Source organism: Apostichopus japonicus, chromosome 20, assembly GCF_037975245.1.
Source record: "Apostichopus japonicus isolate 1M-3 chromosome 20, ASM3797524v1, whole genome shotgun sequence".
Taxonomy (NCBI): domain Eukaryota; kingdom Metazoa; phylum Echinodermata; class Holothuroidea; order Aspidochirotida; family Stichopodidae; genus Apostichopus; species Apostichopus japonicus.
This window is the reverse complement of record NC_092580.1, coordinates 20,861,959-20,885,951: the sequence shown is the minus strand read 5'-3', so window position 1 is coordinate 20,885,951 and position 23,993 is coordinate 20,861,959. Positions and strand designations below refer to the sequence as shown.

Here is a 23,993-nt window from a genome sequence, read left to right as displayed (position 1 = left end):
TAGTGATACAGGTATTGAATATTCATATCTTTCAAAGTTAATGAAAATTCTTTGTTTATGTTTATGGTTTCTATGTTTTGTTGTTGTTTTCTTTTCACTATATAAAATTTAATTTTTTGTTTTACTTTGTAAGGGACCCAGACTCGAAAAGTTATCTTACTTCTGGCCCCGCTGCCTCATTGCTATAACCATGTATTAAGAAATGTACATCGTTGTGATTTAATGGCAGAAATAAACTAAACGTATATTCAAAATAGTAATTTAATAGCTGCATTTTCCCTATTTCCCATAGACCTGTTGTCTATTAGGTACATTTTGCATGTTGTTTGTAAATGCCATAATTTATGTGTTTGTGAAAGAAAACATGGCAACATGGAAGAATCCAAACCATCTCCACATATTTTTTAATATTCATGTTTTTTTTGTTTTATCAGAGACTATTCCCTACCAGGTGCTTACAGAAAGTTGGTTGTAAAGCCATCTAATGTCAGCTGGTAAGCAACCGTTGTCCAAAGTCAGGTGTTTTGATATGCTTATTTGATTTGTTTTCCACAACAATAATATGCATGTAGATGAAATGGTCAATTGTGTGTCCATATAAACTAGCTAAAGTGAGTAAGTGCTTGTTTTGGAAGACTTGGGACATTAAAAATTCTTTTATATACCAACAATATCACTATTTGAACATTAAGGACACCCAAAAGCACAAACTCTAAAAGTTGAGATTTTATAACTGCCTTACTTGATGCTCAAATATGATGATTCATTTGAGTGAAGGCAAAATAACTATCGAACACTACTGTAGTTAAGGTGTAGATCAGCCTATATAGGTGTGAAATGCTTTTACCGCACAGATGTCTTTGATCAACACGTTTATGTGTATATATTGCTACAGGTGGCTCCATGAACAAGTCTTTTTGTGGTTAGGACATGAAATTCATCTTTGATTAGAATCAAGTTCCCAACAATCGACTGTTAGTTAGGTCATACTTCCTTCAGAGAAAAAAAATGTCTGCAGGCAGAAATATTATAGATGGCAGTATTCTTAAATGCTCAGAAAGTATGCAGGATAAGATATTGGAAGTAGATGGCAGTATTCGTTAATAAATTGACTATGCATGACAACATATAAGAAGGAGATGATAGTATTCATAAATAGAGAGGTACTGTGCACGCTAACATATAGAAAAGTTAAAACAGTTTGTCTGTAAAAAAGATCCCAATTGTTTGGTGACCTAATTATATGTTAATATCTGAACAGTGTTTTGTCTCAGACATCACTGTTTGAATATGAACATTGGGTTCTTTTTAAATGTGTTAAGTGTTAATTTAGGGCTACTAATGGATAGTGTCTACTTATGCAACTGCAAACCAGGAAGTGGGGCAATGTGCATCCTTGTGTAATTTTTATATTCTCCTTCCCCCAACTCTCTCTCTATCTCGCTCTCTCTTTCTTGTGTAGTCTATTCAGCCATGGATCACATTAGATGGTACCCAGTTCTGATGTTCTGATTTCTTTATGAAATGTGAAACTAAAAATCTTACATCTTTGAATCTGTGTCTCCTTAATCACAAATGGATTTATGACGATTTACTTTACAAGGTCTTTCATGAAGTATGATGATGTTACCCAGATGTTAATCACATGCTAATCACGTGTTAATCATAGCTGTTAATCATGTAGATTTATAATGATTTAGTTTACAAGGTCTTTCATGAAGTATGATAATGTTACCCAGATATATATCATATGTTAAACATGTTAACCATGCTAATCACATGTTAATCACATGTTAATCACATGTTAATCATGTGGATTTATAATGGTTTACTTTACAAGGTCTTTCATGAAGTATGATGATGTAACCAAGAAACTCATCCAAAGTGATCTGGATAGGATGGACGGCAAACCAGAACCCGTTCCAGAGGAAGGTAAGGATCAACAGGAAAAATATTATGTTCCTTCTTCCTTACTTTTATTTCTTCTTTATCACTGGTTGTGACTTCAGATGTGACACTTTGTAGCTACAAGCATAATGAATAATGAGACTTAGAGTTAAGGAGGGCTTAGCAAGGGATATTAATCAGGGGGGTGAGGAGGGGGATGGGAGGGGGATGGGAGGGGGATATAGGAAGGGTATGTTCTTGATTATTGAGATTAAACAAGGATCTATCACGGTGTAGTTAAATGTAACCTAGTTGAGAAAAAGGTGGTATGTTATACTTTGAATTAAGGAGGGTCTAGCAAGGGATATTAATCAGGGGAGGTGAAGAGGGTGACAGAAGGGTTGGGGGAAGAGGGGGTATAGGAAGGTCTGTTCTTGATTATTGGAGCATATCTCAAGTATTAACATAGTCTGGTAGTGTGAGATGAAACAAGGATCTATCATAGTATAGTTAAATGTAAACTAGTTGAGAAAGAGGTGGTATGTTATACATCTTTTAATTTACAAGATGGACTATAATGGGATGTTTATCATGACAACCTTTATTTTGTTCTTGATAATCTGTACATTAGTAAACAATTCAATTAGTTTTAGATCACTTTTTGAGTTTCAAGTTCCAGATGTAATTTTGAACAGTTTACCAGAACCGATTATTTTGTGTTCGTGTGATTGTTTCCTGAAGACTGGTAAATATATTCCATTTAATCTAATACAATCATTAACAAATTTGCAACAAAAATACAAGTACAGAATGGAGATACAACAAAGAGAAATTGTTAGTAAAAACTAAAAAAATAAACAGTTATTAGTATCAAAATCTTTGACATTTAAATATTTCAAACAGAGTGTACTAGACTTGACAGAAAGCTAACGCTTATCAAAAGTTAAATACATCCACCTCAGAGAAAATAATTTAGAAAATTTAGAAAATAAAGAAGAAAAGAAACATACAGAAGCATCCCCTCCACCCCCCCTCAATTCCTGCCCCCAACCCCAAACAAAGATATCCCTAGAAAAGCTCTGTTTATGTAAAGGAATATTCTCTATTGAACCTTAATTGTGAATATGCAGTGAAGTCTGTTTATATGTAGACAGGACCCTTTTTTCACATTTTCGAAAGAAATTAATACCTCGCTAACATATTTTACATTTCAGATGGAAGCAAGTTGGCTCTAAAGTTGTCATTTTCTCTCCCAACGTCTGCCTATGCTACGATGGCATTGAGGGAGCTCTTAAGGACAGAAACATCCGCCTCTCACCACGCAGCCATGACATTGCAGAGCAGATATAACGAACAAGCTGTTGCAGATGCTTGAAGGCACAGACAATGAAATGGAAGATGGAGTTGTACATGAGGCAAAGAGAAAGGTTGTTGGTGTTATTTTGTGTTTTACTGGATTTTACATGCCGGAGACTTTAGCTTCTTATGTTATAGAAAAGACACAAATGTCTCCAGAGAAATTGGCGACAGATAATTGCACCGTGCCTAGAATCGTTTGCATTGCTGGTAATGGACATGCGTGCTTCATAGAGAGCGGACATTTCTGTCAGTTCAACGGCTTAGCAGTAAACTGGAATTTTTTTCTCTAGACAATGCTTTTTATTTGATGGAGAAAAATAACATGGATTCATGTAATAGAGCGAATACTTGGATGGGTAACATTGTACAGGGTTTGCACCATCATGGAAGGACCTGGAATAGTTGTGGGAAATTTAAAATTCAATCTGCAGGCCTGGAATATCATGAAAATGAGTAAATGTCAAAGTTATTTAAAAAAAGGATCAATTGTCATACATTATTTCTACTCTAGTCATTCCTCCCACCCCCCCCAAGCAAAAACATGCTATGATACATACATTTGCTATGACAGAGGTCATGGAATGTCTTGATTTGTTCATGGAAAAGTCATGGAATTTTATTTTCAAGAAAATATGGAAACACTGGGTCTTTTAGCATACTGAAATAGTTTACCGTATAAACTGAGTGGCAACATTAATCAAGGTTTGCTCTCTGTTTATTGAATTTTGATCAGTCAGAAACTCTGTTGTTTTTTGTCAGTTCCAGGTAAGATATGCTTTTAGCTAGAAAATTTAATTTTTACATTATTCAGGAATAGACATCTTTATAAAGATAATTATTTACACTGGAAAAGAATGGGGGGGGGGGGACTTTTATATAAAATGATCAGTTTGAAAGTGAATGGCAAAGACCAAGAACACTATAGATCAAAATCTTTATTTGAGATTTCTTCTCAAAGATTTATCGAAATGAGAAACTGCAATAAAGATGATACATTATGATACTCTACCAAGCTGTACAATTTACATCACATGCAAAGAAGAAGAAGAGTAAATCTGTTTGTATTTTGTGATTTAAGGATCTTTTTTGGAGATATTTTTCCATTAAGATTATATCTGTTATTAGATATAATCTCAGGCTGAAATCCACATTTAGCTTTGTGTGAGACTCCGTTCATATGGTGAAATTCTAAACAACAACACTGCCTGAACCTTCGACATGTGGCTATATTGAATGTAAACACCCCTGTGGGTATTACTCATTGCACATTGTGTGTTAGATTAATTTTCATCACTGGGATAGATCTGTCAGTCTCTCATCAAAGTGTACTGTGTGTTGAAAACTTTGATATGTGACATTGGTAACCTTAAAGCTGCTGGTTTACATTTCATAAAGTAAAATGCTACAAACTTGAAATCTACAGCAGAGCTGAGATATCAATAAGGAAAGCAATCATTTTTACAATTCATTGCAGCCACATGGAGATAGTAGAACGTCTTCTGTAACTTACACTTCACATCACGTTGCTATGCAATTTACAGTTTTGGCTCACATTGGATGATGTTTCACCATTTGTTAGACTATGTCCGATGGGCAAACCATTAGATTTCTCCTGAGTGAAAAACCAATCTTACTTTACCAGCCGAGGCTTGAAACCAAAACCCTTCCAGATACTAGCTTTCCTTGCATCAGTTGTCACCGCCTTCATTCACTCTAACAACAACGATGTTGTCTTGTCAATCAAGTGACCACTGTACATTGTACTGTATGAATGTTGTCTCTAACTTTACAATGGTGCATGCAGCTGGTAGTAGCCTAACATATTTGATCATCATAACAACTTTGTATGCAAATTAAAGGCTAGGCTTAGGTACATTTAATACTGTGAAAGCATTAAAAGCTGGTAGAAAATATTGTTTCTCATGTAAAGTAACATTTGCTTGATGTATTAAACATCCGCGCTGACATTCACATTGCAAACAAGAATCGGTGCAATTAACCGTCGGGAGAAGTCGATATCTACCTCTCGTTCTGAAATGCGAAGCAATCCCAACTATAAACCTCACATTATGTGATTGCCAAAAAGCTGGTGTGTGTCATCCAAAATTTTCACTAAAATTATAAGAAAATTGATGTTCTACACAGGAAATATCATGATTTCAAAGTAATATCAGAGAAGGGCTTTGTTCAACTTGTGATGCGATAGTAACGCGAGATGTTGAAAATGTTTCCGAACCTTTTTTTCTCTTGATTCTCTTTATTTGAGTTTTAGATTAGACAGTGAATTAGAATTTCTCCAAGACATGTTAGGGGGAAAAAGCAATGTTTTGCATACATTTTCAAAATTTTGACATGTCTGGTATTGCAAGCCAAAAATCATGTTACTTCACAGAGGTGATCATTTATTTGTCAGTTTTTTGCCTGCAAAGTCTTTCAATAATTTGACAAGAACCTGCAGGAAAGTGTTAAGTTTATCAAGACAATCTTGTTGGCTGAATTAAGGGCCAAGACAGATGAACTGTAAATCCCCTTAATAAGTTATTACATAGGGAACATGAGAGTAAACACAGCTGGAGATTTCCGCTAGTAAATACTTCCACAGATCTGATAGAATAATCAGAAGAAATGGAAACTATTGTATTTAGTGAAACACTCCATAGCAACCATAATCTAGACTCCGAAGTTGTCCAAGTGAAATTATATTTTGAAGAAGAACGCTCGGTTTACTTGAAATCCAGGGTATGTCGATGGACTAATAGATTGAAGCACAAGTCTAAGGGAAGACTTAGGTTGGTTGATTACATTATGCTCTAGGTGCAGATATTCGATATTAAATAAATTTCAGTTGTACACAATCATTTTATTTTGTCTTGGATTACTCTTTTACTGTGTTTGGTGAGATATTTTGATCATGTTACCTTTTCCTGACAGTGACTGAAAGAATGAGTTTTAATAAAATCTCAGATGTTAAGGGAATGCTGTTAATTGAGGTTATGTCAAAGCAAGAGGGAAAAAAGGGACAAATAAAAACTGACACGTTTTTCACAGAGGAAATAAAATGTAATTACATACATTCATGTCTTCTCTGTGCTCGGAATGAGGTATTCTAATAATGGTTTCACATCTGAAATTCAAATTACACGTTTCGTCTGGTCTCCTCCCCAATGAATAATCTCGGCAGCCCCGCGGGGCGCCCCTCCCTTTTCCCATTTATTGGCCATCAATGGGATGTTAACATTGCAGGCAAGGGGCGAACCACATATATTTCTGGTGGGCTTTCGCATAAACAGTCGAAAAATCTTCCACATTTTTCAAAAGTTCGATTTCGTAACATTTAAGCATATTATGTTGTAACAAAATTGAAATCAAATACACAATACCAAAGTGAACAAGCTTTGGAGGAACACACAGCAAGCTAAGCAAAGCTTGTAAACGTAGGCTCTCCATTACATAGAAAGAATTATGTAAAGTATTATTATCAAAACAATACAAAACACAGCAAGAAGAATAGATGAACACAAACGCAAAAAGGTGTGTACCTTGAATGGAAACATAAATCGCGAGAATATTGGCTAGTTGATTAAGTAACATTTTATCTTATTCTTCGTAGAATTGCTACCATGGTGTTTTAAATTATCAGAAATACAATTACAAAGGTTTGGTCCGGTATAAGTAATATTGTAATGAGAAAGTTTGAGACGATAAAGAGATATTGAACATTTTTAGAGATGAACTGGTTGCAAAATATAGTAGCCTACCGTTTTGATCTCCATTTACCAAATTTCTCCAAGGAAAGGTGCTACACCTACCCAACCCCTACCCTGGACGACATATCATCTTAGCCCTCGACCTCCCCTTCCTACCCCCCCCCTCCCCCTTCTCACAATAAATAGTAACACATGGAAGAAATCTCCTCAGTCGTCTAGATCGCTAACCTTTGTACAGCCAGTTTGCCGTGGGACTGCTAACGACTGAGGAGTTACAGCAGAACGAAGTAGCTTATGTTTAGCAAGGAAGACTTTCAAGTGTTATACGATATAAGAAGCTATATTGCAATTTATTTTCCCCTTCAAACTTGACAAAACATGCAGTAAATGTAGATATGACTGACTACACTACCACTTTAAGAACATAACAACATGAGACAAGGCTCAGTGTTCTTCACCATGACTATAGTTTATGTGAACACACGATCAGGTCTGATATTGTCATTACGAGCGTGTGACCTTTCATAACCTCGCAAGATCTCGTTTCCAATGTCTTTCATCTGATAACACACCACAGGAGGTATCACAAGAGACACATTTGATTTTAAAAAATGTAACACGCTAGGACAAGTCCTGGTGTATAACAGGAAGCAGGGATATAAAGAAATAATATTTAGGAATAGTCACCCAAGAAAGTGCCTGCACGGATAAACATGCGTAAGTATGGACCAAACAACTTGTTGATCCACTCCCAATCGCTGCTCCCCTTACATCGAGACTGTAGCCATAAAGAGATGCGTGATTGTGTTGGTGAGCAGTGGCGTGCGCACAGGGGAGCTGCGAAGACCTAGACCCCGCATATCCCCTTCCCCACACCTCCCATCGTCAGTCGGGGGAAATGGTTCAGGCGGATTATTTGCCTTACGCCGGGGTAGAATTAGACCACTACTACAGGTGTGCAGCCACCAACCCACCCCGCCTCAGTTTTATTAAACTCACACAAAGTATTTATTAGAACAATCTTGCGTTTAGAGCTACTGTATATGTATAGACCTACTTCATAGTCTAAATATGTTCCAGAATGCAGCATTTGACGTCATAAGTTTTAATTTATATTTTTGTCGGGGAGGGAACCCACAGCCCTCAAAACTACAGCGAGGCTCTTTGTTTCGCCTCTGGTCCCTCCATAAAGGTTCATGCACCTACCCAAACCAATCGTGGGGGGGGGGGGGGTCCAATGTGACGGAAGTTTGAAGCATTAATCTAATACTGCCATTAATGTCAGTTACTGGTTACTTTCACCATAAATATATAACAAGAAAAAGCAAAAGAAAGTAAAAGATTTTATCTGTTAATGTTACTGTGACATCACACATTGACATTTGAAGTAATGTCTAACTCTCTCCCAAACCGTGATGGAACAAGACTTTACTCAAATGTTTGGGCGGGTGAGGAGACTCGACGGTTATCACAAGTATCACTTTTTTTATAAAAGTTTATATTTCGATGTGCTTCTTAAATGCGTTGTATGTTGTAAAGCTAATCTGAGCCAAAATGTCCACTGAAAAATGTCACCGGCCTATAGGAATGAATTTTGGCAAGGAACCAACCTAACTGGTGGCACCCTGCCAAATTGCTGACCCCATCCGAGATCTCGATGTTTCTCAGGCTATGGTAGTTCTTATGGTGTATCTGATAGCCTAGATTGTATACTGTTTGGGTAATTGACACTTCTGTTATTTCGATTGATAAATAACTTCACAAAGTATTATTGTGACCGATGTTCCGTGATAATATGTCGGGGATGATAGCGCCGCACCGATCATACCGTAGGCCTCTAGCCAAGCTGAAATGTTTCCGTGCCCTACAGTAATTCATTGGTTACGAGGTTCTTACGATACTGCTACTGAGATTATTTATGTAATGGTATCCTGTTGAGTTGTCGGGCCACAATTTAGGGTTCTAGATAATTACATTTTGAGGTTTTTTTTAGTTGTCATCTGTTGGTCTAGTTCTGTAAAGTCATCTGAACTACAACTCCAATGTCTATACCATACAGCCTAGCTATGTGATGGTAGCCCACATGCTAGGCTCACAGCCTAGTTTAAGCAGCTTCAACATCTTCTGTTGCAGCTTCTGAAGCAGCTTCTGATGAAGCTATTTTTACAAAAACCTTAATAGTACGTATTATTCAAAATGTGGTTTGTGACAGTGTTGCCAGCTTGGCGTTTTATACGCCAAAATTGACAAATTTGGCGATTTTCGATTTATATTAGCCGGGAGAAAATTAAAGGCTCGGCCAAACAGTTGTTTGGCCTATTGTTTTTAATGGTCTACCAATTTAGGAGAAATAGTAGTAAAATTTCCCCAAAGCTTACATTCATTTCAATCATATTCATGCTGCTCAGCCCCGACCAAGGTTGTATATAGGTCAATGCGCGTCGATAGAAGATTATTTTACCACGTTTTTTACTCTTTCATGGTCATCAATAAGACACCCCCCCCCCCCAACTCAACGAATCGCAAACCCACACAATTCATACTCATAATCAGGGTCAATTGTCATAAAATAACAGCCAATTCGTATCTCGTGCAGTTTTGTTTCACCCGATTTGGTCACTAAGTTTAGCCATGGAGCTATACCGGTTGCGTCACAGAAAAATCTGTCATACCGGCTAGAGAAATGATTTCAACTTGACTTTGCTACTGATTACTATATAAATATTTCAAATAATATGGATTTAGTGTAGATTGTTGCGAATTGTAGTTGTTTAATGACTTTAAAGGCTTTGTTGCTAATTGCTATCGATTTATGATTTCATCGACAATCACGTATACCGGTATGCTGTGAACAGTTATATGTAATTATTTCAGTGACTATCCTGTGAATATCATTGACAATGTGTGTAATACCTCACATAGTGATTTTAGCGGTTATGCTGCGAATTGCTTTATAATGATTTTCAGTGACTATATTGCTGATTGCTCTATATAGGCGTATATGATTTTCGTCGATTATGCGTGTTGTGAACTTGATGTATATAGACCTACTGATTCCAGTGACTATATGATCCGAATATCTAGATATAACTGATTTCAGTCACTGTGTTGCGAATTGCAATTAAGGTTATGTAAATTTAGTCCACGCAACCGACTGCTTTAAAGTTTTCTTCCCTTAATCGTAGTCACTATTAGTTAAAGCATGGAGCTATAAACAGATGGTTAAAGCAATGTGTAGGTAATCTGTCCTGTTACTGTTATGTGAGTATGTCTGTTTGTTTGTTGTTGATTTGGCAAGAGTAGCAGACGGTAATTGCTTTTCGAGTACCGTGGCAGCTTTAAGTATCCAAGGTTCAAAGTATCGTTTTATCAGACTTATTATGCAATGAATTGGTTTCTATTCCCTACGAGCGGAATCATAACAGGAAGATAAGTTCAAATAAATATTGCTTCTGCGTGGGGGTGGGTATATAATAAACACAGTGCAGGATACGGAATCAACTAATCTTGGGAGCCTACTTTCTAGTAGATGGAACTTGGGAGTGAACAATGTCTGTCTGTTATGAGTCATAGTGAAAGTTGATATGATCATAAAGCCATGTATAACCATTTCCATAACAAAACGTAGACGCCGGGTTGTTAGGTCAACTATTTATGACTTTTGCATTCCAAAATGGTTATTTAATGATGCCCTATTTAGGTTAAATTTTACAAACGAGCCTGAATATACTAACTGGATGGAAATCTCAACCAGCCGAAATATCTGTAAGTGACTATTCCCCCACTCCATTGCTTACTTCATTCCCCACATGCATCATCCCAATCTTATTCTCCGCATTATTTCCCACGTCATTCCCTTACCTCATTTCCCACTTCATTCCCTAACCCCCCACACTTTATTCCCTACTCCTCCACACTCCATTCCTCACTTCATCCTGCACTGAATTCCCTACTCCTCCCACTCCATTCCCCACTTCAACCCCCACTTATTTCCCTACACTTTATTCCTCACTCCTACACTTGATTCACTACTCCTCCCAACTCCATTTCCCACTTCATACCCCCTAATTTCCCTACACTTCATTCCTTACTTCTACCCCTCCCCCCACACACACTTTATTCCCTACTCCTCCCCCACTCCATTCCCCCCACTTCACCCCCACTATTTTGCCCACCTCTTTTCCCACTCCATTCCTAACTCAATCCACACTTTAGTGTCCCCATTCAATTCCCTATTCCATTTCTTACTCCATCGGCCACACTTGTTTATAACAGTCACCTAGAGGACTAAACTTCAACTGGGTCCAGACAAAGAACTTAACCTGAATTTGATGGTGCTGATTGTGTTAAGGGAGTGATGGAGTGGAGAAGTGCTGTCGGGGTGAAGAGCGTAAGGGTCCTGTTGGTCCTCCCCCGTAATTATAAGCTTACTGTCGGGTCAAACCTCCTATAACTATAACATGTATAAAACTTATACATTTGAACTAAACATCAGGTGCTTATAATAACCTTGATCGCATGATAAGTCATTTATTAAGGTCGGAGCATAACCTAATTTTAAGTTGGCCAGCGAATGTCATAATTGGTCTTATGGAGACAATTACTTCCCCTCTGAAAAGACGTGTTATATGAGTCAAGATGATATCAACATCAACCTGTTTTTGTAAATCTAAAAAATCTAGCTTTCTACGGGAAGTCTGGATTTGTTTTGTCTGTAGTAACAGGTCATTGAGAAAATAAACAATATACTTGGATCTACTCATCAACAGGACGTAATTTTGTCAATCTGTCTGTCGTGATCGGCGATGAGTTGATACGAGTTGCAATGCATGATGGGATCACCATAGAGACATACTTGGAGATATGATAACTCTGAAAAGTTGAACTAAGTAATAAAGGTAGCTCGCAACACACACCGCATCCCACCTTCCAACCTCCACCCATCCACTTCAAAAAGCAAGTTTTGCACATATCTGACGTAACCGAAGGAGAAGGCCTATACCGTATCACATTTCAATTTATAAATTTATATAACTAGTTCAATGCTTTACTATAGGAGCCTATGCACATATTTCAAAAACAAAATCGCAAAATGGTATACGTGCATTTTTTTTTTCTTTTGTGTTAGACTTTGACATATCGAAAACGAAAACTCTACCTACAGTCGTCATTTTGTACGTTACACACTGCTATCACATTCATGATACCTTGCATTGCGCATTTCTTATTCTTGGACTGACCTTACTAACACGTCTTTTAAGCCCTTTGAATTACATTATACAACGAACAGAAGGCAAACATAAACGATGTTTAGATTGAGATGAAAAACGCTCTAGCTGCCAAGATGAATTATCTCGACTTAAGCGATTTTTTTCGGAATATGATAAAGTCATGTTATGATTAGTTATGATAAGCCTCCATTCTGTTGTCCTGGCAAGCCTTGAAAGCTTAGGTGTAGATGTAGTTAGATGATCCTTTTGAAAGAATCCGACTTCATGACAAAATGTTTATTTAACTTAAAGATTGATAGAAGTCTGTGAATCTTGAAATAATTGATCTTGACAAGTCGACATCTTGTAGAGACGACATGGGTAGAAGGAAGCATGATAACTGAATACCTTATACCTCTGAATTCGTATCTTATTTGGGTAGTAGCTTATAAAATCAAACAGACACCCTGTCTCCTTCATCCTCCTACTCATGCAACATGCACCCATTTGTAAACGGTGCACCTAGTCGATAAGTTTAGTTTAGTAGAATAAAAAAGGATCAGGAGGGACAATCAAGGACCATATGGGAGAGGAAAAAAACCCGCAGACCCCAAAAAATCAGACCCGATGACAATGCTTCAAGTGCTTGTCCAAAGCATTCTTAAACCCATTCACACTACTTGCAACTACAACTTTCTCAGGCAAACCGTTCCATTCATTCACGACGTTATTATAGAAAAAAGTTATGCCGAATATTACTTTGTAACTTATGGAGTTTAAGACAATGACCTCTGGTACAACTACTATATTAGCAAACCTGAAAAAGTCATGCAGTGAAGGATAAATTGTCAAAACCATAAACAATCTTGAACACCTGAATCAAGTCACCACGTAACCGACTAAGCTCCAGTGTGGTGAGACCTTTGTCAACCTTTAGAGACCCCCCCCCCCCACCGCCCAGCTCACCCTTAAGCCTCCGATGGCTATATACCAATTCTTCAGGTAAGTAAAGATTGGTATGGTCCTATTTATAGCGCCATACAGTCCAGTCGAATCAGTCTGCGGTTTGTACACTGGTTACCGATAATGTCGATTCGATGTTCTACAATTGCTACAGGTTTGAGTAAAATACTTCACGTTCAAGAACTTGAATCTTTAGTTCCGTCGGTGTCGAATGGTTTACTAATTATGTGACGTTTGGCTTCAATCGTTCTACAGTCACGCCGAAGTAGGTTATGTAACGTGACATGTGAGTCATTCCAACCTTAAACGGACACTGATCACTTAAGAATAAAAAACAATACAAGAAAGGTAAAGGTTTTTGCCCCCTCCCCTGCCTCCCCTCTCCACGCGGCTTCCCCTTCCCTATTCCAGCTTTCTTCACGTTCCCTTCGAATCCATACCCATCCTTGAACTAGGATATAGGTATAGGCCTCTATATTGGTTGAACTTGCAGTTACATTAGTCTGACGCGAATTTCTAGGAATTCCGAGTTTGATTTACCCAAAACTCATTGCTTTGTGGTAAGTTGCTCATTTGTTATTGCACGTTGAATTAGGTTAATCAACTTAACTAGGACAACGGTTCCTGGATAAGTGCCTATACAGGTCAATAACCTATATGGTACCGTCACAGTCTAATAAAGTTATAGCAAGATTTCAAGTGGGAACAAGTGATACATATCCAACCAAACGATTAAGTCTGGAGTAGTTTAGAGTCAAGTAATTTCCGAAGGACGGTACTGAATAGTTCCAGTAGTATCTCTTCTTTTGAGGCCCATGATACCTTCGTTTGAGCCAAGATAGAGCCGAGACAAGAAAATAAATAACTCGATCCAGTCCCCCCTACCCCACTATCCCCAGCCCCCCTACATCGAGACTATAACCATATGCCATCCGAACGTTGTTAACATCGGAATATATACGCATGATCAAGGTCAAAGGTTGAGGAGATATCAACAGTGAGTGATGTGTGTATGAACATGGAGGTAAAAACAGACTCCATGGTATGAATATAAAGAACAGATATTTAAGTGGTCTTAGTCAGCAGTACGCCAGTACGTATCTGGTCACATTAAGACCATGATCACAATGAAACTGTTTACGGTAATAACACGACTGCTCGATATAACCATGGAGGTAAGAACAGATGATCTAACTGCGTGATCATGGTGGACAAACTTAGTCATAGCCTTTTATCTTGGTTTCTCATTTTCATTTACTCTCTATCTATCTATCCATTTCTCTATGTATTATGTAATTGAACTCTCTCAGCAATAATAACACGTTGCCTATAAAACACAGTGACAAAAAGCATTAACCCCCAATTTAGCATTTAACTGCTAGATGTTTTTAAAAGTACATTCGTATAGATGTTCTGATCCTCGAAATTATTTCCAAACATTGGGGAGTATTAGAATAGAATGTTAAATACCTCGAATACTTTTACAGTGGCAGTACATATTTGATCATGTGTGACCATTATTGGACTTTCTAGCATATATTTGGGAGCAATATTTACTTGATGACGTTTAAACATAATAGCATTCAGATGAAAAAAAATAAACATTGATTGCCTTATAGAATATATTTTGCTATTGAAGACTGCGAATAGTCAGTGATGTCCAAGACCACACTCTCTGAATAGTGACTAATTAAGAACAAAAGAGTGGCTTAATTAATCAAACCAGTCAAATCCCGAAGTCATTTCTTTATAAGGTCGAGTCGAGTCATTTATCAGAGGATTTTCTGTCTCGATGACACTGTATTATTTCTATGGGGAAAGTTCACTCTTTACTATTTGAAATTTAGTTAATGGGGTCTATGCCTTGTTGCAACTGTCGCATCCCATCACCTCTATGATCTAATAGGGGTGGGGTGGTGTGGGGAGGGAGCGGTTAATTGTTAAAGGTTTTTGTAATGGATCGCAGCATGGTATCCAAGTCACGGTCACATTCTTGCTGATGGGGGTAATGGGTGCGGGGGGGGGGGGAGTCCTAAGCGAAGTAATACTGTACTTGTTATATTGCGAATGACATTTGAAATTGGATGTTCTTTTAATGGTTACAATGGCCAATGCGATGTGTCGATTCGGAGGGTGGACGACTTATGCTGAACTAAATGGTGCGCCAAACGTGTCAATGAAAACAAGTGCATGGTTGGGACATTAAGGGTAAATTTGAAATCTGAATCAAACCGAAAAATCGGAAAACATGGTTAATAGTTTCCGACAATACAATCATATACTATCAGGTTTACCTCATGGACCAGTTTATGAAATTATTATTATTATGTTTGTTTAAAAGCCCAGTTAATTCGTTTCTTTTCAGCAGTTTCCATGTGTTGATTAAATTTAAGGATTTCTAATTGATCACAAAGTTCAAGCTTGTTCATCAAGTTTACAAATCCAACCGGATGCCGAACTTACGTGCGTTTGTGCATTTGTTTTACTGTTACAACCACATGTATAGGCGTTTTGGCAGGGAGACAGGTGGGCGGTTGGGTATGTAGTTAAAAAACAATATAATTTCCACAACTGCTCTGCAAAATATACAAATAAATAACCGAATGGGATCAGTAATATATGGTTGCTATGGTAATAGGCTAGTTCACACAGTATAGGTTTCTTCGCCGTCATTCCAATATACGGGCGTTCATTGGATTCAAACTTCGGTTAGATAAACAATTTCTCGTGGGATATGTATGACATCACAAAAAGTTTCATACGTCATTTGCAACTTACAGGTAAACTGGTCACCCCCCCCCCCCCACCTCCTCCTTTCCCCTCCAATAATGATTACCATGAGTTTTACCTTCTTTCACTTAAAATTCATAGTTAGGATAAAATTTAGCCAATAAATAATTATGGGTCTTTTACTATGAATAAGAGGACTCAAGACACCTGATTTAACATTCTGTAAGAAGACAAGACGCATAAAATTATAAGCTGCAAAATATTCTATGGAGGTATTTATGAAAATTTTACACGCCAAATATCAGTAAACGATCAGTGCACAGTTCAGGTGTGGGATACGGTCCACGCAGCTGCGTGAATCGGAGAAGGGGGGGGGGGGGCGAGGGTGTGTCATAGCTGATGTATATGTACGTAGTCGATTTTGCATATAAGTATCGCTTTGGGCGGAGTTTCTGTTGGTAATGCTAAAAAAGTAATGGACCTGTTGCGTTTAACATCAATTACCGTAACGTCCGAGCCCTCACCTCACCCAACTCAATAAATTCAACCCAGATTGCCGCATTCCACTGAGCAAGGGCTGATCCAGGAAAGGAGGGGTAGCTGTAGGGATTTGAGGCCCTGGACGTTCCATATAAAATTAAAATTTCAGACGTTTAGTGGTACAGGCATATTTAGACTATAGATAAGTTCTACACACAATGTTGTTCTAACAACACGTTTTCAACTTATTGCATGAAACAAGAACGAGCGTACACCCCCTCCCTCCCCTACCCCTCCTGGATCCGCGCGGTCTGCTGAGGAGTGTTACTGGGAGTATATATTTGCATAAAGGTATATCATCGAATCATTAAGGGTATACGTTCAAATTTGACTCTACAATTAGAATAAGGCCATACAGAGCAAAATAACCGGTAACGTGTTTGTTTATTAACCTTGAACGAAGGTACCATCGTATTTGTAGCGTACACCCTCCATACATACTTCCGATGCTGGTGATTGCTAGATGTTTACTACATTTTTGTTACGATATCGCTTAGTAAATCGTTTGAAGATTGTCGTGATAACTAATCCAGCGGAACTGGTTCATATCTCACGGTAATTTAAGTTATCGGGTTACTTTATACCACACGTAAACAAAAACAACTTCATTACGGAAACAATTCATACTTCCTCTCTAGTAGTTGTGTGGACTTCTTAGAACACGCGATCAACGTCTTTAACTCAGTTTTCCGTTAGGTTTAATAATATCTCACATAAAATGGTGAAATTTTATATGCACATATATCATCCATTAAAAAAAACGATTTTTCTGATCAAGTTACAGGGCGTGGAGTCGTTTATAAGATATGAGATATACGTCATGGGTTTGAGAACACATCATCAACCAAACTGAATAATTAAAACTTGGAAATTAGGCCTATATATGCCGTATATACGACATTATGATTGGCTTTTACGATCGTGACGTCATTTTGGCGGTAAACTCCATGGTGAACACGGAGTCGTATGCTTCTGTTTGAGTTCGCTATAGGGTCATCAGTATTACGTTGATATGACTGAGTGGGCGGGAGCAAGATAGTCGTGAAAGCCGAGGAGATTATTTTCGTAGCCATATTGCTTCCGATAGTTCAAACGGGTCACTGCCGGTCGATTGTAGGGCTTTCAAAACTATAAAGGGTAGACCTGGTGAGGAACTAAACTCACAAAGGAACATACCAGCAAAGAAGTTGAAGCAAACGAGGATCTGCGATATTATCATTGAGCTGTAACACTCTTACGGACGGTTAACTTATACTATACTGGTAAGCACATTTGATTTGTTTTTCTCTCTTCTTCCATTCATTCTTATGCTTACTAAAGTTTCTGATGCAACTTTTGAATCGTTATGTTCTTCATACCGATACTTTGCAGTAACCTGCTTCAACATGCAGATAAGCAGTTAGAATAGATGGACTTCAAGTTCATTGCCACATGAAGAGTCCTGTAGTTATTGCAAGTTGTTTGACTCGGTGTTGACTGTTCGTGAGTGGGGGGGGGGGGGGGGGTTGATAGTCTCAGAGTTTTTCATGAAGGTAATGCTACATAAATTACTTTTTGTGCTTATCAATGGGGTTATTTTCAAGCAACAGTATTTCAGCTCCTTGCAACTAACATTTTACTGCCATTTGTGATTAAGTACCCTTCAAATAAATCGGCTCAAAAATCAGAAACCTAACTGAGCCATTTGGCTATAACAACTAATTACAAATAAATCGATCGCCTAAGCTTTAATTTAAATAATTTTCTCTGAATGAAAGTGGTAGGCTTTGCCATTTTCTTTTCAGAGAAAAGAAAGTGTCTCTTAAAAGGCTTAAAGAAAGAATAGACTGGGTTACCTGGATCAAAGACCTGTAGTAGGGCGCCCAGACTGAGATACGTGTATATAGAGAGTGTGATGAAATGCGAGGCTATTTTAAACAAATGGAGATCTTTTGTAGAGATCACCAGGAATGGAGGTAACTGGGTTCATGTATACTTGTCAGTGTGCCAATACAAAGGAGTGTTAGCTCAGTGGTTAACGCCGGTGCCTTTCAATCATAAGGTCCCGAGTTAGTCACGACAAGATTAATGTATATATGTCGTCCAGTTACAGAGTTGTTGACAATTGACAATTCATAATCATGGACGTTAGATATGAATGTAAGAGACTGACTTCGGTCAGCTTGCGAGTTTGATAAGCCAATGATGGCTTCTTCACGAGTTCCTGCTTGCATGAGGATCTAAATACGTACATACAAAGTATATAGTCTGCAGAACAGAAGAGCCCGGATTCATGACAGCAAAGAAAGAAATGATGTACTCAAGAGAAATCTTGAATTCTTATCTTATCTACGGGTCTACATATGCGGTTATATTTTCAGTTTAAATCGTTTTTATTATGGTTGAATGTGCATGTCAGGCATAGGTCAAATATTTCATGATGACATATTAATAAATATCCATTACTCTGTTCCTCTTACAGATAACTCATCACAACTTGACTCGTCATCACCATGGATACCTCACAATTCACCACAATCATCCAATCATTAGTGGTCTTCGTCCTATTTATTCAACTTAGACTGACGTCAGCATCCCAATGTTTATGTGACACGGATCCTGTCAAGACCGCATATTGCAACAGCAAATACTGTAAGTGTATATTTTAGAACATTTTATTTTTCTATCTGTGGATTTTACTCCTTTCTTTTGCATTGAATATGCGGCTTTTGTATTGTCCTTCGTTCTCTCTTGTAGCGGTAAGTGCCCCCCCCCCCTTCACCCACAGAGGTTTACAAGAAGCCAATTACAATTATTATATTCACAAAACAAAATAAGTAGCTTGAATTGTCAACTTTGATTTCAAATATTGACGAAAACTTGCTCTTGTTGAGGGTTAATACGGTACCATCTACAAATGTGTCGACGGGGATCAAAAATATTTAGAAATTGTCGGCTAATTAAAACTTGAAATTTAGAGAGCCTCACCGTATTATGAGTTTCACACCAACGTAACTCGTCAAGTTTGACAAACTGTAAACAAATTGACGATAAAATGCTGCATGAAAACGGCTGAAATTGGGGCTAAACTTTAAAAAGGGTACACTGTGTGTGTGTATATTACCATCATTGCTTCTCATTGTTTAGTTTGTTTTGTTGTTGTTATTGATGTTTCCATAAATCACTATGTATTGAACATGGCAGAATTCGTATGAAAGCTATACAATGCCACACATCATTGGACATCTAAAAGTTGCGATCAAAAGAAAAGCTAACCTTCCGTTTTCATTTGAAGCAACTCATTTGTGCGCTTTGAGCAAAGCGCTTTTAGCCTTTTTTGTGGGGGGTGGGGGCGTTATTTAAATATCTTCAATGTATGTATGTATTTGTGAGCGATTTAAAATTTATGATACCAAACTTAGGAAAACGAGGTTATTTATGCTGTCTCCAAAATATTTAACTGAAATTCAAAAGCAACAAAACTGCTCGCAGTTAGAGGCTCGTGTCCTATATACTGGATAGGACCTTAGTGTTGATTCGACAAATAGTCTAATAATAAACATGTTCTTGGCCTAGCCTATACATTCTTTCTCATGCATACGTAACGTTTTAGAAGTATTCTCCTCGTTCATCAGCAAGCATTTTAACTGTCATCCTACCACACTGAGACTTGTATAATTGTGTATAGAGTCGAACATTGAATTGGAATAACTGATAGGGTCAAAACCTATGGGGATTTATTTTGTATAAAAACTTGTTAAAGTTAATCGTTGTTTTTACCCAATACCGATGACCTCTGATTGACCTTTTCGTTCTCTGCATTTCTTATATAGCCTTTAAAGGAACTGTTTTGGAAATCAAGGACACCACTACCAATGCTGCTAGATATAAACGTGATGTTGTCGCCGACGGTCCATCGTTCTCATATGAATTCAACGAAATCGAGACACTGAGAGCGCCGATGGCGATCGCCGACAATATCGCGGTAGAATACCGTATTCGTGTCGACAGTATCTTTGGCGGTGTGGACAGGGCCTTACTAAAGCAAGAAATTACAATGTACAGTACCGTGAAAGATAGATTGTGTGGCAACCCAACCTTGAAAGTAGATTACGGTTATTTGTTTCAAGGTAAGTTTATTTTCTCGGTTAAAATGTAAATAGGGGCGGATCCAAGTATTTAAAAAAGAGCAGGTGTTTGGGTATAGGTTGAACCATCTCCTATATAAGGGGGTGGGTGCATGGGGGTATCCTCATCCGAAGATATATCAAAGTTTAGATGTCGAGTGGTGCATATGGGCCATGTTTAAAATATACCGTTTAATATTAGGTTGATAATTAGATCGAAACGAAAGTTAATTCAAATGACTACTCTTTCTCAATATTTGTGTGATTTTGAAAAGGGGAGCATGTGTGGACCCCCCCCCCCCCTCCGCTGCATCCACGCCTGGTAGAGGGAAACGATTGATCATTGGTGATGAGATGAATGGATTAACTGTCTGAAATATGCTTATGCTAGAAAGCTGAAATATGACCACCCATGTTATGACCACCCCAAGTTATACAACTTCCCGCCGAAACGATCTTGCCAAAAGAGACTTAACGGTGGCTACGCCCAAAGAGGCTTTGGATGCTTTGTTATGGTTACTTATCTTCTCTGAACCTAACAAATCTCATAATGCGTTATATAGTTTCCGACCTAAAATCTTGCCGCGTTATGCTCTATTTCACTCATTTAACGTTATGACAATGCATTATTGTTTTTTTATTTTTTTTATTTCATAACAGTTGATGATTTGCTATGGCTCGATCCATGTGAACGAATCTTTCGGTACAAAGATGTCTCTAAAGCCGAGAGACGCGGACTACACAAACTGTACAAATACTCCTGCAAATCGTCGACTCAGTAAAAACCATGTGATATGGCGCAACCATGGTAATGTTATAGGGAACCTGCATAAACCCCCATACCAGTAACTATTACCGGAATAAGAGAAACATGTGAAATCTTATATACTTCTTTTGTTACTTTCAGGAGTGTAATGATGTTACGTGGCAGGTTTTCTCTTACGAGATATTGAGAAATCTTAGAGGGTTGTTAAATATTACCTATACAGTTCAAATTTCAGTTTTACTTTATTTATTGTCGCGTGTAGCGTCGATACACATGTACTAAAAACAAATGCTTCATTTCTATAAAAGAGAAGAAGAAGAAGAAAATAGAACGCTCCGGCAGGAGAGACGAAATATATCGTCAAATTTACATGCAGTATAAATTTAGAAATGATAAAAAAGACTGCAACTCATTGGTTAGGTACAGGGAAGGGGATTGGGGTTTACTGGTATAGGCTATGTAACATATTTTCCATGGTAGGCTAATGCTGACAATACATGCTTCCAGTAGCCTATATAGGATCATAAATAGAAGCAAAAATATGAGTATAGAAGAAAAGATATGCCGGGCTACGGACTTCTTTTGAAACAGTTTAACAACAGAGTCAATGCTATTCATACGACTTTACCCTCCTCCACCCTCTCCGACGCAACCTTCCTATGGTAGATCCTATATCTATTGTGTTGCAGTCGGTTGTTTGTATGTATGAAATAGGAAGCTAAAGTTTGACTCTATCCTGATGGTAAATTTCGGTCGGGGAGGTTATTTTCATAGATTAATATTCATATAAAATTTGACATCGTCTCATTCATACGCTAAGATGGAGGGTGCGGAGGTAAGGAAGGGGCTTAAAACTGGGGGTAACGAGGGATATAAGGGGGCAATGAGAAGGAGTAAGGGAGAATGGCACAAGAATAATTTTAATGCAGCGTTTATAGTTTAATTTCCTAAAGACTATACTATATGAATTCTTTCGCATAGCCTATCAGGCACGGACTGATTTAGCCTATAGGCATGGACTGCTTTACACAGGAATGGTTTCAAGAGGGTACATTTCATTACCTTTAAGCCTTTAATTCTTTAATTGATTTTCTTTATTCACTTTATCACCTTGGTTTTCAATGTACATACAATTTATGATATAACTTTAGTGTTATTTGTAAGCGTTACGGTACGTATATGGCAAACACTATACTGTGAACGTTAAAGCAAACGTCCCCAAAAAAATGAATAATATGATGAAACTCGCATAAATATGCATCTATAAAAATAAAGTGTGAAAAAATTGTTAAAAAATAATGTCCAAAGGAAACAATTCTGATCTCAATTTATAATTCCGTTTCATAAATGATAATAATTTCCGTCTGGTTTTATAAACCGACGAGACTTTAATAATGTGGTTCCGATTACAAACTTTCCCACAAGCCTTTTTTTGGTCACTTTATCTACAACGGAACTATGCATTTCCGTTTGGGTTAATTCTCCATGTAATCTATCAAATTTGATTTCCTGTCGTTCATAACTTTATTACATCAACTGAAAGTTCAGCTGTAAGATAAAATTACCTCTTCTGATATAAAAGATAAGTTTTCAGTAAAATACTCTTTGTTTGAATTAATGTTGATATATATACTTTGATATTAATAGGATAAGTGAAGAATTCTTAAACGTTATCGTATCCCCCCCCTCCCCCACCAAGAAAAGTAATGAACCCAATATGTTGTCCATACTTGTAAATTATTTTATTTATACGTGCAATGAAATGTAGTGATAGTATCATGTTTTATAGATGTATTGTTATTATATTCATATCTGGGGTTTCAGTATTGTCATATATAGAAAGCGTACGTCTCTATACTGTATAACGTAGCTTTATAAATTAGTTTAGAATTAAATTATATACATCATATATCATTCCATAGACAATAAATTCATTGTATGGTCATCACATTAATGGAAAAATAAAATCTTTGCAAAGTTTCCGCCATGTGTTAATATTCTGCTTTTATTTTTTTTTAATTTCTTACCTCGCTCTTATCTCGTCACTCCCCCACCCCCCTCCCCCCACCACCGTCCCTCCTCAAATGATAGCCGGTATTCAAAGAAAGAAATGGACATCAGATTTTTTACAGCAAAGCTTATCCACTCTCATCATCTTATCTGTTCCAAGATTGCAAGAAAACATTTCTATGAATATTAAAAAAAAAGTATTTCTTTAATGACGTTATTCTTGAGGGGGATGGGGTCGGTGTTTTCCAGGGGCGGTCCTATGCAATTGTAGTAGGATATGAAAATACATATAGCTCTTCACACGTACACTTCGCTTCAACACTCAAACCCCCCTCCCCCCCCCCCCCCCCCCCCTCTCAATATCCCGTTCCCGTTTATCTTCTTGATATCGACATCGTTCTGGTCTTCACCTGGGCACAACTTATTTTGCAAACGTTAGAAATCTTCATGACCTTTCTATCAAATATCTGGACAAAGTAGAATTTATAGCGGAATTCTTAGTGCCAATTATCACCCAACGTGAACAAGTTTATATAAGCCCTTAAACAATCTTCCATCGGACTCAAAGCTAGTTTTCAAGTCATAAATAAAAGATACGTAAAGTTTCCGTATTTAACGAAAAGTCGTCTACTGTTTTTATATTTTTATGAGAGTTTCATAAATCAAATAAGGAACTAAACACGTCATATGGAACAGTGATTATTACATCGAATAA

At 37.6% G+C, this 23,993-nt stretch overlaps 2 protein-coding genes across 4 annotated transcripts in view; both read left to right on the top strand.

Annotated features, from left to right (window-relative positions):
* Positions 1–6,104, top strand: part of LOC139961095 (pseudouridylate synthase 7 homolog) — a 55,124-nt gene extending 49,020 nt beyond the window's left edge. For all 3 annotated transcript variants that reach the window (XM_071959980.1, XM_071959981.1, XM_071959982.1), the window contains 3 exons: positions 435–494; positions 1,841–1,932; positions 3,102–6,104. In XM_071959980.1, coding sequence (XP_071816081.1) covers positions 435–494; positions 1,841–1,932; positions 3,102–3,262 — 313 coding nt within the window. In that variant the 3' untranslated portion in view covers positions 3,263–6,104. The remainder of the gene's footprint in view (positions 1–434; positions 495–1,840; positions 1,933–3,101) is intronic.
* An 11,302-nt stretch (positions 6,105–17,406) lies between these two features.
* On the top strand, positions 17,407–23,250 carry LOC139961481 (uncharacterized). The gene is made up of 4 exons (XM_071960671.1): positions 17,407–17,658; positions 18,858–19,027; positions 20,209–20,505; positions 21,163–23,250. Exons 2-4 carry the CDS (start codon positions 18,889–18,891, stop codon positions 21,282–21,284), a joined length of 558 nt encoding a protein of 185 aa, XP_071816772.1. The 5' UTR covers positions 17,407–17,658; positions 18,858–18,888; the 3' UTR covers positions 21,285–23,250.
* The last annotated feature ends 743 nt before the right edge of the window (positions 23,251–23,993 follow it).